This window comes from Cetorhinus maximus, chromosome X, assembly GCF_964194155.1.
Source record: "Cetorhinus maximus chromosome X, sCetMax3.hap1.1, whole genome shotgun sequence".
In the NCBI taxonomy this organism is placed as follows: domain Eukaryota; kingdom Metazoa; phylum Chordata; class Chondrichthyes; order Lamniformes; family Cetorhinidae; genus Cetorhinus; species Cetorhinus maximus.
In genome coordinates this window covers 16,728,073-16,741,475 of record NC_135917.1, presented here as the reverse complement: position 1 = coordinate 16,741,475, position 13,403 = coordinate 16,728,073, and the positions used below count along the sequence as shown (strand labels likewise).

At 40.3% G+C, this 13,403-nt stretch overlaps 1 protein-coding gene across 9 annotated transcripts in view; it reads left to right on the top strand.

Annotated features, from left to right (window-relative positions):
* Nucleotides 1-13,403, top strand: part of r3hdm2 (R3H domain containing 2) — a 294,265-nt gene that overhangs the window by 268,667 nt on the left and 12,195 nt on the right. For all 9 annotated transcript variants that reach the window (XM_078534495.1, XM_078534493.1, XM_078534494.1 and 6 more), the window contains 2 exons: nt 9,018-9,162; nt 13,182-13,282. In XM_078534495.1, the coding sequence (XP_078390621.1) occupies nt 9,018-9,162; nt 13,182-13,282 (246 nt within the window). The remainder of the gene's footprint in view (nt 1-9,017; nt 9,163-13,181; nt 13,283-13,403) is intronic.

The window sequence follows — 13,403 nt, the reverse complement described above, 5'->3', positions numbered from 1 at the left end:
ATTTATCCCTAAATGATTTGCAACAATTAACCATCGTTAGGATAATAGCATTAGCAGAAAAGTTGAAGTTGGAGTTAAAATTAGGAGCTAAGAAAGCAGACATAATTGAGGTAATAGCACAACACCAGGGATTGGAAGATGAAAAGCCTGACCAAGATAGAATGCAGCTTGAGTTAGCTGGAAGTCAGTTGTAGATGAAGCAGCTTGAAATGGAAAAAGAAATGAAAAAACTCAAACTTGAAGGAGAGGAAAATGAAGGAGCACAAGAAATGGAAATGCAGAAGCTTGAAATTAAATTCCAGAAAGATAAGCTAGTAAAGAAAAAAAGAGACAGAAACAGAGAGCTTCAAAAAGAGAGAGAAATTAGACGATATGCATTGGCTAAAGAAAAGCTTAGGCTACATAGTTTAAGAGAAGCTGTTCCGGTCAATAAGAACGATACTATAGAGGATAAAAGTGATAAAAAGAAACCAGTATGCTTTCGTTGCCATAAGACAGGGCATGTAAAAGCAAATTGTTAGAAGCTGAAAGTTAAATTGGTGGCAGTAACAGGGATGCCTAAGGAGTCTCCTGAAAAGACCATACCAGTAAAGGAAATTGGTGGTATAGCAATAGCAGTAGTACAATTACAAAGTGTTCCCTTCTAACCTACTAGAATGGTGGATTTAGCTCAGGATAGTTAAGAGGATTCTTCTCTAGATACTGATAAAGTGAATCAAGTTACTGGAGATTACAGGTTTTGTCTCTAAGGGAAAAGTATTCCCTTACTCCTCCAACAAAACAAGTAAGCAACTTAATATTTTGTGAGGCTACTGGGGCAGTTCAGTCATTGATGGTGGCTGATGATACGATTTGTCTTCCAGATGGCTTGAGGAAAGAAAAAGTATTAATAGAGGGCATTCATGGAATTTATGAACCTGTCCCCTTGTATAAAGTTAATTTATGAAGCTATGTTATTGTGGAAATTGTTCCTAGGTTACCTATTGAAGGGGTAGATTTTATACTGGGTAATGATTTGGCAGGTTGGAAAGTATTAGCATTTCTGAGAGCCAGTTGAGGTGAGAGAAACTGAGATTTTGCAGGAGGGACATCCTGGATTGTTCCCTGGTTGTGTGATAACTAGAGTCCAAGCTCGTAAGGCTAGATGGGATGAAGTGGAATCAATTGAGAAGGAGGATGATTCAGGTGTGCGGCTGGATAGGACTTTTTTTTTGAAATTTGAATGAGGATAAAGACCCTGAAAATAGCAAGGCTGAATTATTTAGCTGAACTTCCTGATTGAAACCCAGCAGGCAGACTGGTTTGTGGAGATTGTCTCAGATGACGTATTCTGAGGAAGAATGTGAAAGAGTGCCTGAATGGTATTATCTAAAAAAATGACATATTCATGAGAAAGTGGAAGCCTCCTCAGAGACCAGTGGATGTGGACTGGACAGTAGCCTATCAAATTGTTGTCCCTCCTAGTTACTGCAGGGAAACTTTAAGAATTGCCCATGAGATTCCGATGGCAGGTCTTTTAGGAATAAAAAACACCCATGCTAAAGTAATGAAGAAGCACTTTTATTGGCCAGGATTGCATGGAGATGTAGTTGAATTCTACAAGATATGTCACATAACTCAACTGGCTGGGAAGCCCCAGATGTATATTAAACCAGCCCCATTGACCCTAATACCCGCTTTTGATGAACTATTTTGTAGGGTTCGAGTGGATTGTGTAGGACCCCTACCCAAAACTAAAACTAAAACAGGGCATTGATCTCTTTTAACCATCATGAATTTATCTACCTGATTCCCAGAGGGAATGCCCTTAAGAAAAATTACTGCAAAAGGGGTAATTGAAGGGATAATTCAGTTTTTCACCAGGTATGGATTACCCAAAGAGGTTCAGTCTGATCAGGGATCAAATTTTGTGTCACAAGCATTCCAGGAGGCAATGCATACCTTAGGGGTAAAGGAGAATAAATCATCTGCATACAATCCACAATCTCGAGGGGCATTGGAAAGATGCCATCAAACCTTAAAACTATGATTCAAGCTTATTGCCTTGAATATCCTGAGAATTGGGGTAAGGGAATTTCATTTTTATTATTTTCCATTAAAAATGCACCTAATTGAGTCAACTGGTTTCAGTCCCTTTGAGTTAGTCTATGGACATGAAGTAAGGCAACCACTTAAATTCATTAAAGAGAAAATTATGGCCCAAGAAGAAGAAATTACTCTCGTGGGCTACATATCCAAATTTTGAGAAAGACAGTCAAAAGCATGCAGCGTAGATCGGGAATATCCCAACAAGTAATGAAAAACCATGTGGATAAGACAGCTAAAACTTGAACTTTTAAACCTGGGGATAAAGTACCAGGTCTGTTAGCTTTGTGGGGTGAACCACTGAAGGATAGGTTTAGTGGAGCTTATTATGTTAATAAGAGACTCAATGAAGTAAACTATGTAATTAGTATCCCGGACAGGAGGAAGCATCAATGAGTGTGTCATATAAATATAATGAAACGGTATTATGACTGGGAGGCTATTCAGCCAGTGAGTGTACTCCATGTAGTAAAGAAGGAAAATGGTCATATGAATACACTTGAGGGTTCAAACAATGAATCAGAGATTGAAAATTCTCAGACCAAACCCCCAGTAACGAAATTAGCCAATATGAAAGTATTTAAAAATTTGGATAGAATATTACAGCATCTTCCAGAAAAGTCTCAGGGTGACATAGCCAAACTGCTTAAAAAATACAAGCCATTGTGTATTGATAGACCAGAGTGAATGTCTTTAGTTATGCATGACCTTGATGGTGGAAAATGCTCCACCGATCAAGCAAAACCCTTATGGACTCGATCCTGGAAAATTAGCTCAAGTGAGAGCGGAAATTAAATTTATGCTGGACAAAGATAACATTGAACCAAGTCAAAGTAGCTGGAGTTTGATGCTACAGCCCTTCAATCTAAAAATTGAGCATGTTGCTGGGAAAAACAATATTACAAAAAACATTCGACTACTGAAGAGAAACCAACAGATATGAATTGTCCAGTGTAAAGTAAGAAACATTACTTACTTGTTAAAATTAATGATTGCACTGACCAATAAACCATGCTTCAAAAACCTTCCACTGGGCAATTGTCAAAAATGTACATTCATTCTTTTGAAAGCCCATCTAGAATGCTAGGTGGTCCTTTAGAAAAGGACAGTTCTGTGAACAGTCAAGTTACCTGTAACAGTGATGACAATTCACCTGCTAAAAACAAAGGGACCTACCTAGAAAATTACTCGAGTAAAGGGAGCAAAACTCCCTGGTGCAGGTTTATTCATCTGGTGTTGATCAACACAATGAAATGACAAAATATGTTTTGAAGGAAGTGATTGAGGAAGATAAATTTGAAGTTGGTTGTCAATCAGGAATATAAGCTTTCTTTAACAACCAAGGACCTATTAAAGGCATGCTTCCATCAAAGGAGGAAAAAAATAAGAAAGCACCAGGGAAACCTATGCAAAAGTAATTTGTATCACGTAACATGACCACTATGCATCAATATGTGAAGAGGGGGAAGCAGCCAGAGTATTGGTTTGCAGTTGCACAAGAAAGACTGAATAAAAAAATAAAGCAACAAACAGAAGGAAAAGAAATATTCAGGTTGCAAGGCTGAAAAACCATTGCTCAAAATAGAAATAGAAGCTGGCCAAAATGTTTCTAAAGAAAACTTCAATGTATCTTCACTACATTTGTTTGACCGTGAAAAGGTTATGGATTAAACAATGTAATTGCTGATGCTGTGTCCAGAGTTTAAAGGGTGTAGACAAAAAAGCAGGTTATGAGTTATGACAATTCTATGATGTTTAAATCCTGCAAATCCTACTTGTTGTCATTTGATAGTACAGAACTTGAGTACTGCTGGAAAAAAAGACTTTTTTGTCAAAGTGTTTCGTCTTGCACTCATCAGGACAATTTGCAAGAAATACCAAGTGTAAAGGGAACAACTGTTTATACTGTATGAGAAGAGAGATTGATTGGCAAGTGGACTCTGATAGTGGACACCTCTGGTAGAGGTGTTGCCATAGAGAATGCATCAGTTGATGGTGACTGACAGTTAACCACCAAGCATTGTTTGAAATTTAAGCCGGGCATCTGCGTATGTATGGGCTGTCCAAGACACACAAAAGTGCTGTCCCTTTACACCCTATCTTATCTATCACCGGGACTGCACAACATTAATTGACCAAATGGTTGGGTGAATTGTTAGAACCAGTTTTGAGCAAGTTTTCCACATACACGGTGAAGACTCTTTCACATTTGTGAAGATCATACAGGACTTGCATATCGATAGCAATGCTGTGTCCATGTGCTCATTTGACATTGCTAGGCTATTCACTAATGTTCCACTTAAGGAAGCCATAGATATTTGCGCTGCAGCACTATATCATGTCAATCTAGACCCACCACCATTGTGTGAATCAATATTCATCAAACTTATGAACTCACATGGTTGAGTTCAGTTTTAATTACACCATGTATGTCCAAATAGATGGTGTTGCCATGAGATCTCCTCTAGGCCCAGCTCTCACAGACATCTTTGCTGGGTTCCATGAGAAATGTGCCTTTGATGGAATGACACCCAACCTCCTACCCCTTGCATATTTCCGATATGTGGATGATATGTTTGCTATATTCAAATCTGCAGCTGTATGTAATAATTTCCTTACGTGTCCTAATGTGCTCTATCTTGTGCTCAAATTCACCTTTTGAAATGGAGAAGTCAAATAAACTCCCCTACGTACTAGGTGAGAAATCTGCCAGGGGATTCTCCACCGCGGTCTACCTCAAGCCTTCCCTCACTGGTCAGTTTAGGTGTTGCGACTCTTACAGTTCCATCACTATAAGATTGGCCTTAGCGGCAACTTCGTAAATATGGCCTGAGCCATTTGCTCACCATGCAAGCCTGATGCTGAAAAAGGCACATCAAAGACATCCTGCGGGATAATGGCCACCCTGATCAGATCATTTCACTCAAACTCATGAACAGGCCTAAGGCCGTCACTTTCAGCCCTGAAAAGTACCCAGACTACCTCAGATTACCCTGGAAGGGAAAGGTATCTCAAAAATTTGAGCAACAGGTTTCACGCTGCTACTACGCAGTAGCAACATGTGTGGTATTCACCACTAACAGGAAGCTGCCGTCAAGCCAAAAAGACGTTCTGCCTATCACACAAATGAGTAATGTGGTATATGAATTTCAGTGCCAGTGTGATGCTAGGTATGTAGACTGTATGTCCCAAAGTCTAGCAATCATATCAAACAGCACGTCCCAGCCACTGTTCACAACAGGCAAGGTATAGACCGTACCCAACCAGCCTGGGCTTTCAAAACTCAAAACACAGTGTCCAACATTAGATGTGATTCTGCGATTGGACAACATTTGCTAAATAAGCCTGTGTGTTGAGCATTACGCTGACAACCAATTTAAGATTGTCAGTCAGGCTCGCAATGTGGCGCATTTGCGTGTACTGGAAACTGCAAACATTAATACACAGGGCCCTGTTCTTTGCAGACAGAAAGAACATGTACACACATTATGCCTGTTTCAGCTAAGCAAAGTAAGTGACAGCCATTCGCTGGTTCATTCCTCAGGGCAATGCCTTGACCAATCAGGGTTAAACTGCCTGGTTTGAATTTCAAACAATGCTTGGTGGTTAACTGTCAGTCACCATCAACTGGTGTATTTTCCATGGCAACGCCCCTACCAATCAGAGTCCACTTGCCAACCAATCAGCACTCTCTTTTCATACAGTATAAATTGTTGTTCCCTTTACATTTGGTATTCTTGCAAATTGTCCTGATAAGTGCAAGATGAAAAGCTTCAAAAAAGTCTCTCTTTTTCAGCAATACTCAAATTCTACTTGTTACGTTTACTTTCTTTTGCTTTGGTTGAGCCCTTAACACTTTGTAAATCTATCTGTAATTGTAAAATATGAAAAGATTACCTGTACAGTATGTAACAAAGTATTTGTTAAAATGTTTGTGATAATAAGAACTTGTTGTATTTCAAAGGTATGGTAAAGAAACCTTCACTACGGTAAAACTTTCTTTTTCCAAAGGGAAAGTGAAGGAAACTATATTTTTTAATTTAATTTGTATGTTTTGAGGCAGACCCTACCTCAAAACAGAAGTTGAACTGAAAATGAAACTGAAAGGGAAGCAGAAAAGATAAACACAGCAATGAAATTGAACTTCCTAGTTTCTAAAGAAATCAAAAGCAAGCGAAGGTTGAGAATCAAAACTGAAACCTTGCTGAAAGATCTAAAAGGACACAGATCAGTCCAAGCTGTGCAGTAACAGTTGTTGAGTACACTGGAGCGGAACAGACAAGCAGAAGAAGACACAAGAAGAAGAGGCCGGATCCAGAAGCTGAGAATAAGCAAAGAAAATAAGTTGCAGCTGTTTCTGTTACTTGAAGATAACATTGGTGGATCTATCCCATCCAGACTGAGTTGAGCAGGTTCCGTAGACCTGTTTCATTTGTGGTGAAAATTATAAATCATAGGTCCAGTAAAATTAAGGTTCTGGCCAGCTTGACCTGTTTCACCACGGTGCTATAAGTATGCAAGTTTGCTTCTTTGGTTCCTCAGATGTTGTATTTGCAATCTTGCCTGGGCTATGAAGGGAGGCAAGGCCCTTCGCCTCCACAGGAAGGGAGAGAATGGCAGGTGAGCCTCCCATGTCTACCATGGTGTATCTCTGAGTGCTCAGTTGTCGAAAAGTAATGGCAAAGACCTATGAAGAGGTCATCCTCATGCCCCCTCAGCTAGTGAATGTTTCATTAAGCAGGGGAAAGGGAACATTGGCCAGTCACCCTTTCAGCTTCAAGTTAAATTGTTTTGGTTTAATTTTAGGAATAGGAATAGATCAGTTAGCCACTTGAGCCTGTTCCGCCATTCAATGAGATCATGGTTGACCTGTGACCCAACTCCATATACCTACCTTTGCACCATTTTCACAATGCGTTTGGGTTGTCGTTATGGTAGTAGTGGATATATGGGAGGTACATTGAAATGTTTATTTTGTAAAATTAATTCAATACATAAATAAATGTGTCCCTAAACCATGTAAATCACATTTCTGCAAACCTACAAGCCCAGGTCTCTGTTTGTTTTGTATCTTCACACACTTTTTCCCCCTTTGCTGAATAATGGGGAAGTGTTGGAAGGATTAGCAGACTGATTATTAACATGTTTATACCACGTCACGAACACTCCTTCCTTGGCCAACAAGTCCTGGAGTGGAACTTGAATCTTGAGCTTCTGGCTATCAACTGAACCACAAGACCTCGAGGTCTCTGTGTATTAGCTGGTTGATAAATCAACTTTCAGCAATAAATTTATTTTAAAATCTCATGAGGCTGAATGGCAGGAATTTGACCAATTAATACCTCTTTCAGTCAACTGCTACTCAATTCTTCTTATGACTGTGACAGCTGCTGAAAATATATTTGGCGGTTTCCCTCTGCATTGACTGGGTCTCTGACACATCATTCACTTTATTGGCATTGCAACCCTGTCAATGAAAGTAGTCAGGTCAAGTTCTGTCATGATGGACAAAAAAGCATGCAGATCAATGGATTTACTTGGAGAAATGCATTTTTGAAAATCCACTCCCCTGGGTGCTTCAAATGAAGTCACCATTTTCATTTTAGCAATTTTTTTATGGAGGCTAGGAATTTTGTTGTCAATGGCGCAGTATATTGCACATTCTTCTGAGCCAGCTATAGGGTTTATTCAGTGAAGCATCTCTCAGGAACTGACAGCTTATTAGACATGTTCTACTTAGGAAAACTGGAAGGTCATTGTACAGTTTTTATCTGAATATTTATTTTAATACCTGAATTTATGATGAAATAATATACCTCAGGTTACTTAAAGTACTTGGCTGCCTCCTTGAAATTTCATTAGCTCTATCTCCTACATCAGTATAAAGCCTGTTTTATTTTGTTTGGCTGGCGCCATGTTGGCAAATCAAATCACCAATTCAGGCCACACTGTTGCCACCTCCCACCCATTTTCAGTAGATCAGACATTGTGAACAGGTGATTTACTAGCTACTCTTGCTTTTGTGCAGTGATTCAATTTTAAATGTTAAATCCTTGCACTTTTCTGTGTTGAGCAGTCAAATCAATGATTTGTGATATGCTTGAAATGCCAAGTTATATTTTCTGACTCAGATCTGCAAATGTTGTACTGTAGAAATCATACATGGAAACTGCAAACACTAATACCAAAGGGGAGATTTTGTATCTTGGTATGGAGAAATGGTTTGCAAGAGACTGGTTCCTTTGACTGCAATGTCATTGTACTGCAGGCTGCTGCCCATATGCTATTTTCAGTGGATCCACTCCACAGAACTAAATGGGTAACAGATTTATATAAGATTAGTTGGTCTCCCATGAGATCAAAGGGCAGGGATTATTGAACCAAAGCACACTGATGTAATTCAGTCGCATTTTAAAGTTGGTCACTCTGTCTTTTTAATATCTTTTGATTTGATATTTAAAGTTAAAATAGCAAAAATTGGGGCAATTTGCGGCAAACAGAATTAGAGTCGGTTGTAGCACAGGAGATTTTCTGCAATGTAAACTGAGAAGCTGGAAGACATAGAACATATGTCGCTGCCACCCACCTAATTACAGTGCAAGGAGTTTATTTAGGAAGCTTCCATTATAAACATGGACATGGAACTTTATAATGGAAAAGCTGGACACAAAAGTATGACAACGGGATATGCACACTGACTCAGAGACTGATCCCTCCTTCCACCCCCTACACAATGAAAATTACCTGGGTCATCACTATGGAATTCTCTATAGGTTGCTACTTGCTGGGATTAACATTTAGCTGACACTAAAGTTCCTTCAGCATCTCTTGGTATTGTATCAAACTAGTGAAAAATAAATGAATATTGTACAATTGTCAAGTAAGCCTGTTTATTTGTAATTGCTGTTGACAGTTGATATTTATTTCCTTAGGTCAATGCCCAATTAAACAGTCCTCTTAACTCTCCAACTCAGTCGCCAACACCGTCTCCAGTGACAAATGTGACAAATGTCTGTCCTGGTCTAGCACCACTGCCACTTATTGCCCAGTTCTCCAGACCTGTGGGTCCAGCACAAGGTGAATACCTCTCCAAATAACATTTTTGAAATGTTTTGAAATTTTCATACATAGTGATTCTTATAATGCACAGAATGCCTGCTAAGTACACAATGTATTAATTGGCCTCACTTTATAGAGGTAGTATAAGTTTGTAGGAATGGTGCCCATTAAAAGTTACTGCAGCTTGTTATAGTAAACTGCAGATTAAACGTTAGTGGCATTAATCGTGCGCTCTGCTATTTTAGTACAACCATAAGCAAAGACTGCATGTAGGGTCACAGCTGACAAGCCAAGTGATGCCACTGTGCAACATTTCTGAAAACGGCAGCATCACATGGCCATTTTCAAGGTTATACTTCCTTTCTCTTTCCCCTCACCCCACCTCCCCACACAGCAAGTTTCTAAGTGGCCTCAATTTTCTGTTTCCGTTTTTTAAGACCAACTCAGCAATTGTGACACCAACATAATTATATGTTAATAAGGTACACCATTTCCAACTCTTCACTCTGAGCAACTTACATTTGCCCTATTTCTTGTCCATCAATCTCTTCTCTTATACCAAGCCTGAATTTATCTAATAAGCCTTGTGAAAATCTGTATCCTTTACATCTACTGAATTCCCTTTATCCATCCAAATGGTCACTTTTCAAAAGCACTCAGTAAATTTGTCAAGTATGATTTCCCTTTAGTAATCTATGGTGATCGTCCTTGATTAGCCTGCTACTAGCATTGCCTTGCGTTCATAGAACTAGGTTAGTTTTTCTGAAAAAACCACGTCAAAGTTTTTTGTCTTGCACTCATCAGGACAATTTGCAAGAATACCAAATTGTAAATGGAACAACAATTTATACTGCATGAGAAGAGAGTGTTGAATGGTTGGCAAGTGGACTCTGATTTGGTAGAGGTGTAGCCATTGGAGAATGCACCAGTTAACTGATAACTGCCAGTTAACTGTCAAGCTTTGTTTAAATTGAAACCAGGCAGGTTGACTTGGATTGGTCAAGGTATTGCCCTGGTTTCCTGGTTCATTCTGTAGGTCAATGCCTTGACCAATCTGAGTCAACCTGCCTGGTTTGAAGTTAAGACAAAGCTTTACAATTAATTGTCTGTTAACTAGTGCATTCTCCATGGCAACACCTCTACCAAGGTGCCCACATGCCAACCAATCAGTACTCTCTTCTCATGCAGTATAAATTGTTGTTCCCTTTACAATTTGGTATTCTTGCAAATTGACCTGATGAGTGCAAGACGAAAAGCTTCGACAACATGTCTTTTTTCAGTAACACTCAAGTTCTCTAGTACCTAACAGTTATTTACAGAACTAGTTTACTTTTCCCCAGTTAAAGGATTGGGTTCTCTGTTACTAGCATTGCATTTCCCAGTGTTAAATTGAATCAATTTTTCAATCCTAGTAGGCAACGTGACCGCAAAGCTGCACGGCTGCACTGCAGCCCAGAAGATACTGCACAGGTCTTGCTCTGTAGTAAATGTCTTGTGTGCGTGGCGGTGCAAAAAATTTTAACAGAAACATTGCCTGTAGGTCAGATTAGATATTTCTTCAGAGTTTGCATCCTTGACTATTTAATTTAAACTAATTGGTAAGCATTAGCATGGATTTGCAAAAGTGAAGTTATGCCAGAGAAGTTCCATAATTTCTTTGATAAAGTAACAATAGGCATGGATAAGAGTGGGAATGTAGATGTGATTTACTTGGGTTTTAATAACGCCTTTGATGAGGTGTCTCAAAACCAATGTTCCCTGTAATTATTTTTTCGAGTGCGCAGGCCTTTTAAATGTTATTGCCCAGCCATGCACGCATGGTAATTTAAAGAGTTCAACTTCTGCATGGCCTGAATGGGGACTTTCAGATTGCTGTGCAGCTTAGAGGGAGCATTGCTCAAAACTAATAGACACAGTATTGACAGCAGCATGCTGGTTGCTTGGCAATGAGAAACCGAGGGTCTGCCTGAATGATATGTATTCTGTTTCCTGGTCTGAGTTCCTAGTCTCAGCCATGCCTTCCAAGAAGAGATGTCAAGTAGAGAGGAAACTCCTACAGTAAGGATCAAAAACCTGAGAGCGAATGAATCCTGGAGATGCTAACACATCTCAAAGTGGCTAGGTCAAAGATGTTTGGGAGTACCCTTGTGTAGAAGGGGGTGCAATGAGTTGGAAATGTTAAAATCCTAGAAGACAAATACATAGATAATGTTGTTCAATCAAATGTGTTGGGACATGCCAAATGTGTGCAAAAACAAGGTGTTTGCCCAAATAAAAATAGAAAGTGCTGGAAAAACTCAGCTGATCTGACAGCATCTGTAGAGAGAGAAACAGTTAATGTTTCAAGTCCAATATGACTCACCTTTGGAACTGAAGAGAGGCAGAAACATGTTGGGTTTTATGGTGTTGAAAAAGGGGGGAGGGACAGGTGGAGTAAAAAGGGGTAGGTTAAGAGAGCGGGGAAGATTAAATACCAAAGATGATACGGAGCAAAAGGCATAGAGAGTAGGAATCGGAGTAGTAAAGAAACAAATCATAGATCCAGGATATGTTAATAGCAGAATAAAGTCCAGCTCAGTCTGAAAGCAAAAAACAAGATACAGACTGCCACTTAACAAAAAAATTGAAAATGGAGGAGAGAGTTCATAGTCTGAAGTTGTTGAACTCAATGTTAATTCCAGAAGGCTGTAAAGTGCCTAGTCGGAAGATGAGGTGCTGTTCCTCCAGTTTGCGTTGAGCTTCACTGGAACAATGCAGCAGGCCAAGGACGGACATGTGGGCATGATAGCAGGGTGGTGAATTGAAATGGAAAGCAACAGGGAGGTCTGGGTCATGTTTGCGGACTGAGCGAAGATGTTGCACAAAGCGGTCACCCAGTCTGCGTTTGTTCTCCCCAATGTAGAGGAGGCTGCATTGTGAGTGTGAATGCAGTCGACTAAATTGAAAGGAGCACAAGTAAATCACTGCTTCACCTTGAAGGAGTGTTTGGGCCCCTGGACAGTGAGAAGAGAGGAAGTAAAGGGGCAGGTGTTACACCTTCTGCGATTCCATGGGAAGGTGCCGTGGTAAGAGGATGGGGTGTTGGGGGTGATAGAGGAGTAGACCAGGATTTCGCAGAGGGAACAGCCCCTTCACAACACTGACAGGAGAGGAGAGGGGAAGATGTGTTTGCTGGTTGCATCATGCTGGAGTTGGCGGAAATGGTGGAGAACAATCCTTCGAATGCGGAGGCTGGTGGGGTGGAAAGTGAGGACAAAGGGCACCCTATCTTGGTTCTGGGAGGGAGAGGGAGGTGTGAAGGCAGAAGTGTGGGAAATGGTTCAAACACAGTAGAGGGCCCTGTCAACCACAGCTGGGGAATCCTCGGTTAAGGGAAAATGGAGACATGTCAGAAGCTTTGTTGTTGAAGGTAGCATCATCGGAACAGACATGACAGAGACGGAGAAACTGGGAGAATGAAATGGAGCCCTTACAGGAAGCAGGGTGTAAGGAAGTGTGGTTGAGGTAACTGTGGGAGTCGAGTGGGTGGGCTTATAATGAATATGCAAGTGTTTGCTTGACTACATTGTAATTTTTATGTTGCCACTCTGTTCAGTTCTTGCTCACTACTATGCATACTTGCTGATTACTTGTGACGCTGTACTTTGGGGCAAGCAGTGAGCCAGCTGAATACAGAGCCACAAGCTGTATAGAAACCTTAACAGACTGTGGCTTTCTGAAACAAAAACAGAAAATGCTGGAAAAACTCAGCAGGTCTAACAGCATCTGTGGCGAGAAAGACAGAGTTAATGTTTCGAGTCCGCATGACTCTTCTTCAGAGTCATACGGACTTGAAACATTAAGTCTGTCTTTCTCGTCACAGGTGCTGTTAGACCTGCTGAGTTTTTTCAGCATTTTCTGTTTTTGTTTCCGACTGTGGCTTTGTATGTTTTTCTCTATTCAGAGACAGTATCCTACTTACTGTGCTTCGGGCACAGGTTGCAAACTGAAGTTGCTGAGTGTGTTTGCAAAATTAGTGTCTATTTTTCTTTTATCAGGTGACACTCGTTATTCTTTACTTGGCCAACCTTTGCAGTACAACCTTCCAGTGTGCCCACCTCCAGTAATACATGGACAGTGCCAGTATTCAACTCATCAGGTAATGAAACGAAAACACGTGAGAGAAATGAGCTGCCCTCTGCTCAAAAATCTGGGGCATGCGCCACTTTGTTTTAACTTGGTTAAAATATTCTCTATACTTCTCAGTGGCACATCTTGTT